At 38.2% G+C, this 6000-nt stretch overlaps 1 protein-coding gene across 1 annotated transcript in view; it reads right to left on the bottom strand.

Annotated features, from left to right (window-relative positions):
- Positions 1–3527: 3527 nt before the first annotated feature.
- ST8SIA4 (ST8 alpha-N-acetyl-neuraminide alpha-2,8-sialyltransferase 4) overlaps positions 3528–6000 on the bottom strand; it is a 48377-nt gene continuing 45904 nt past the window's right edge. Inside the window, exon 5 of the mRNA XM_040090901.2 lies at positions 3528–4956. Within this exon, the coding sequence (XP_039946835.1) occupies positions 4674–4956 (283 nt within the window). The 3' untranslated portion in view covers positions 3528–4673. The remainder of the gene's footprint in view (positions 4957–6000) is intronic.

Below are 6000 nucleotides of genomic sequence, written 5' to 3'. Positions count from 1 at the left end.
CTAAAAAAAGGTATTGAACCCGCACCTGTTTTTCTTCAAATTGCAGTCAATTAGAGAAAAAGTAATGACCTCAAGCACACGTTGCTTATATTGTTTAACAAAAGAATAATACAGTCGTTATTACATGTCAGACTCGGATTTGAAAGGTTCAATAGATTTTACGTCTGGCTCAGAGCTGTGGAAGAGAACTATCCCAAAGCTGAAAAGTTAATAATCAAACATTTATCTATTGATAAATAAATATGAAATATGAAAGACTGTCACAGAAACATTAACATGTATCTTGATAAGCAATTTACAATCAATTTATCTGAATGAAATCAAGTTGTTTAATGCAAAGCTGCCATAAGCTTTGGAAAAATATACACGTTCTGCTGTCTTGATTTAGTTTCCAGTTCTTATTTTTAATGTACATTTAGGAACTACAGCAGGCAATTGATATAGCTGATGAAAGGATAAATTTGAGGAACACTCTGAACACAACTGGCATTTCAGTTGTTCCTCACCAGGGCAGATATTACAACATTACAGATCTTTCTTTTTATCCTACTACTTTGAATTAGTTGTTGGTAGTGTTGGAATATAAAAATGGTAATTAAAATATAAATTGATTATCTGCTCTGTGCTGTGAGCAGCAGAGGTGTGAATGTAGATAAACAACAGAAATCACTCAAAGCAGCTAGGAAGGCCTAAGCCATTGACTGCTAACCAGTGAAGAACCACAGAAGTCTCTATACAGCAGTTAAGACTTGCCTGCAATGCCCTGAGTCCTCTCTAGGGAAAAAGTCATACAGTGGAAGTTACCATGTTTTTCCATTTAGATCCTGGGGTGCCTTAAGAGAAATGCTCCAAGAATCCCAGGAGGTATAAGGGAAAGGTTAAGAAGGGTGTTTGCAATGAGTCCATTGCTACAGCTTCCCAGCGTAGAGTGCAAACGACAGGGAAAGTCCTGGGCATGTCTCACCTCAGATCACCTTTGATCAAGCAGTAATCGGTGCTCACAAACCATCTCAAAACAATTTGTAGCACAACAAACCACACACTAAGGAGCTTCCCAGAATCTTTGGGCTCCACATGGACAAGGGTCTTATACAAGAACAATAGCGTAAAATGACCCCTAGTGCTTGTGAAAACCTACACAGTGAAAGATGTTTTTGTGCATTATTTGGGTTTATATTGTATCTCATTTTTATATTGGGTTTTGTAATGGTTTCTTCTGTACTCCCCTGTTCCCCTGGAAAATGTATCATCCCGAAGTTTGTCCCTGCTCCTTTTCCCCACCCATTCTCCCATACCGGAATGTAATCCAACTCTATTCCACTTCCACCTCATCTCTGATTGGGCAGTGGCTTGTCCCCACGTTTAGCCCCTTCCCCTGGATAAAAGCCAGAAAACACATGGAATTCTCTCTTGGCCAGGGGACAGGGACTGGGCTCCTGACCCAGGCTGGGGCAGGACCACAGGAGAAAGACTGAATAAAGCCCTGATTTCCCCCAGATCAAGTGCAGACCCTTCCTTTGCCATCAATGGGGACCTGATCTCTCTAAAGGAAAAGGTTCACAGCTACTCCTGGGATTTTTGGGGCCCTGAGGAAAAAAATCCTTCCAAATATGGTTAGTCTCTCAAGCTAGCCGAGGCAAAAACAAAGCCAGGGCTCCGAGAGAGAGACTGCCACACAAAGACTTTTATAAAACAGCTGCTTGCCTCAGAGAATAGTTTGAGACCCACTCCTCACTACATCACACCTCAGCTCAGGACAAAGTAAGGCTGGTGAGAGAAAAGGTGTACTGGTGTGGAGTCCCATGGCTTTGGTAGGGAGGCACACCTAGGTGCTGGTTTGAAGGGAGAGTGCTGCAAGAAGGATGAACGTGGATGATAGCGGAGTGCCTTGAGCCTATGGCTCACGGTGTCCAAGAGTGCAGTACTGAAGGTAGAAAGCCTGCAGAAGATGAGGTTAAGGCCCAGTTTTGAGGAGGTATGGAAAAACTGTTGTCTTTGAATGAAGCTGCTGCTACTGTCATGTCTTGTGCCAAACTAAGTCAGAGAAATTTAGTGATAGGGAAAATAATCTGGACTCTATGGCTTCTGTACTAAAGTTAACTTCACTTGCAGAAAATCAAATGTGAAGCACACAAAACCAAGGCTTAGGCCATGGTTTCATTTATCTGCTGACCTTTAAAGGCAATTTTTCTCACCTATGTTTCTATTTACATAATATTCTTTTAATTTATTCATTTGCACAAATATTTTTTTTACTTCCAAGGAATAAGAGAGTCCCCATTGACTTTGCTGTCAGATACATAATCAGTTGGCATATTCATACCTCCCACAAGTGAACAAAATCACCTGTCAGTTAATATTTTAAACTACGAGAGCATGCAGTTTGTAGACTGCCTGACACTAGAGACAAGAAAAGACATTCCCAGGAGATAAAGTTGAGCAGATCTTTCTCTGAGCTTTTGAGAGAATGACAATCTCTGAATTATTTCAATAGCAATTTTGCCAATGTATATGAAATATGCTGTAGAAGATCTACAGTAGCAAAACCCTAACAGCAAGAGCAGCAGTATGCTCACACTTCACCAAAGAAACAACCTCGTATTAAAATGAAGGTGTACATAGTGAACAAATAGCACCCTCTGGTTTATCAACAACAAATTAAACACATTCCAGTCTGCATGGCTGTTTAGTTCCTCATGATACCTTGGTTTCAGTGAGTTTCATGTTAGGACCACTTATTGCACATTAGCATTTGGCCAAAGTAACCTGTCCTAGGTAGGAGAGTCTGGTGAGTAAGGAAAGATGTTACTGTGTCTTACATATAAGACACAGAGCTGACTTTTTACTTCCTGTAATATTTGGCTGCAAGGCAGTGATTTAGCTACCAAATTTCATAATTGCAGATCTCCAATCATGCATGACGAAATACATAAACTTAAGAGGAGAAAATGGGTAATAAAGAGCATTTTCAGCTAGTAAATGTTTGTGAGAGTGGTGATACATATGAAATTGGTCAAACTAATTCAAAATTCAGTAGATACGCTGAATATCATATTTGGAGACCAGGACCTAATGTTGCTCTGAAAACATAACAAGAAAATACCCATATATTCTACCTGCATGCTTACTCCTTCGCCAAGCATAACAGGAAAGATATGAAACCATGATGTTACCCATTTATGTGCTCCTTTAGCACTAAAATATATCATAGGATGACAGCTTTTGTTTCTTAATGTATGCTGTACTGACACTCCACCCTCTCCTAAGCTCCTGTAATTTCTTTTCTCTTTTTTTGGAAAGAAGGAACTGAAAGAACTCTTGCCTTTTGGATAAACAAGGCTGATGATAAAAAAAACAACAGTGAGAGAATGCAGCTCTGTGTTATTTCAGCCAGTTACACATCAGAACATTTAGATGATACAAAAGAGGTATATTAAATAAAGAGATCATTTAACAGCATTAGAAGTTTAAAAGAACTGTATGAGCTGCATTAATCGGCTAGGTTTTTTTTTTTTTTTTTCTTTAGTTCCACTGTCACCTGAGTTTCTTTAGACTTTTCCTTTCTATCAAGAATAAAACTGTATATATATATATATATATATACACACACACACATACACATATATATTTGAATGCATGAAGTATTTTCTTTACTCCTGCAGATTTTTCTGAAGAATTCTCTTTGTGAAGTCAGTAAAGAGGCTTTGATTTGAGAGGCTTCAAAATTATAAATAACAAATAATATGTTCCCTTAAGCAGCAAAGAAACATAAATCCACACCATTTCTCCAAGATAAGGAAAAAATGTGTATAAAAAGTAATCTTTGGCACTGAAAACAAGGGCACCCACATGTCTTCAAATCTGTACAGGAGAGAACTTCTCTTTAAGTCAGACAAAAATGAAACCAAAAATGGTTTCATGTAATGGGTACTGACAACAATAGCTAGAAAAACAATTGGGATGTTAAGGATTGTGTGACATCAGGATACAACATAATAACACTTGATAAAATATTTGACGTTCCCCTCGACCCTCCCACAGTTACAAATTTTTTTTCTTTATGACAGTTCCATGAGATAAAAAATTTAATTACTCATAACATCCTTGAAATCTTGTAAGGGTTCCAAAACTTAAAAGCAACAAACCCCAACCAACACACAAGAAAAACAGCAACAAAAGTTGAGGTTATAATACAATATAGAAACAGTTCTCAGACTGAAGGCATTTACTGATTTGTTTGATATTACAGACTTCACTTTCTCTACTCAAATCCATCATGGTATTTTCTGCCAAAGCCTGATTTATTTACTCAAGTAAATATTCCATCCACTGGGTATTCTTGTGCGTGCTGTCTGATCACAGTTGCAAATTGTCAGGCTCTTTTTCTTCTTTAATTTGTGATGAATGTGTCACTGCATCCTGTAAACACTACTGAGCATACATTCAAGCTTTGTTCTTAGTGAAAGTGGCACTTACTTGAACCCTTGCAGTCAAAACAGCTTAGTTATATAGCACTTTACAGGTATAACAGCTGGTTATGTACTTCTAATATAACACTTTTTTCCAATGACTTAGTGGGTACTGAAACAAATCCCCACTGTGGTCCCACTGTCATTCCACAACATCTTTATTATGAGGTGTGTATTCTATATTTATTGTACTTTACATATGCTTTATTGCTGTATGCATTTCCCTGTTGTTAATTTAAGTGCTCCTCTGTTATGTAACACATACAACGTTTTAAACTCCAATGGCATCCTATGAGGACTGGCATTAGAAAAGTACCGATACTTCAGGTCATCATAATAGTGATACTTGACTGGTTTTCCATGTAAATCCTTTGGGAATGGCCAAAATCCGTACAGGTGAATTTCATCACAAAATCTGGTGGCAAGTGTATACATGAGGAGACCTGTGCTGGGTCGTTTAATGTGGACCTTGTTTGTCAGCCAATAGCTGCAAAGAAAGAAAAAATGCATTACGAAATGCATATAACTTCACATGAATAAATCCTGTAAACTTATTTTATCTACTACGCATTCATTCTACACTACGAAAAGCTGAACGTCTCCTTTTCTTTAAACTGAGATCATAATGACACTGGTTTGGTACACTGCCTTTATTTGTCCAAGAAGAGGTTAAGGGAGACCTTAGCACAGTGCTAGAAAAAAACTGGCTAAGGGACTTAGTTCAGGCTTCCATCCTGACACAACATCATATCTGCAGAAGCTAGAAGACTGTAGTTAACCTTCTCAGCGAGATCAGGGAACAGTCTCTTGCTATAAAATCCAACCAGTTGTATCCACTTCATGTGATCAAGTGAGCCCTACGCTGAATATTTGATAAGCCTGGTTGTCACTTCACAGATTGCTTGTCTGAGTAGAAAGGAAATGGAAATGATAAATGTAAGTTAAGCATGTAACTTTCAGCAGTCAGTAGAAGAGAAGCTTGATTTACTTGCTTGTGATTAAATACATAAACCCACTTGTTAAAGGCAGTCTTGAGATAAGGAAAACCTGACACAACCCATTTTTAAAATGTTTGTACTCAAACATTCACTGATCTGACTGAGGCAACAGGACAGTTCTCCTGAGCTAGTACCAAGAAGTCTGGTTATGGCTTTCAAAGCAATAGAGGGTTTTCAAGGCCACAAATGGAAACTTAACTGGATCCCAGCACATAGCTCACGTTGGTACCCTCAAAGTCTGTCACCGACATTGTTCTACATCTCTAACCTTTAAAATCAGAACATCATTAAAATAGTGCTTGCTATTACTGGTAAAAGACTTCTCCCAAGTCTGATTTGATAGAAAGTTCACTAGTACTTTATGGAAATAAAAAAGGTCACTTAGATTCTTAAACCTGGTCATTCTTCTGATTCAGGCAAACAACAGCCAGGCACACAGCTGTATTGATCAGATTGTGGAAATGTGTGCCTGCAAATAAGGGAAGTAAGTATTACTTAGCATTACCACACAAATGTAAAACCATTGCAGTGTG

Source organism: Hirundo rustica, chromosome Z (assembly GCF_015227805.2).
Source record: "Hirundo rustica isolate bHirRus1 chromosome Z, bHirRus1.pri.v3, whole genome shotgun sequence".
Classification (NCBI taxonomy): Eukaryota; Metazoa; Chordata; class Aves; order Passeriformes; family Hirundinidae; genus Hirundo; species Hirundo rustica.
This window is presented reverse-complemented; position numbering and strand designations above follow the sequence as displayed.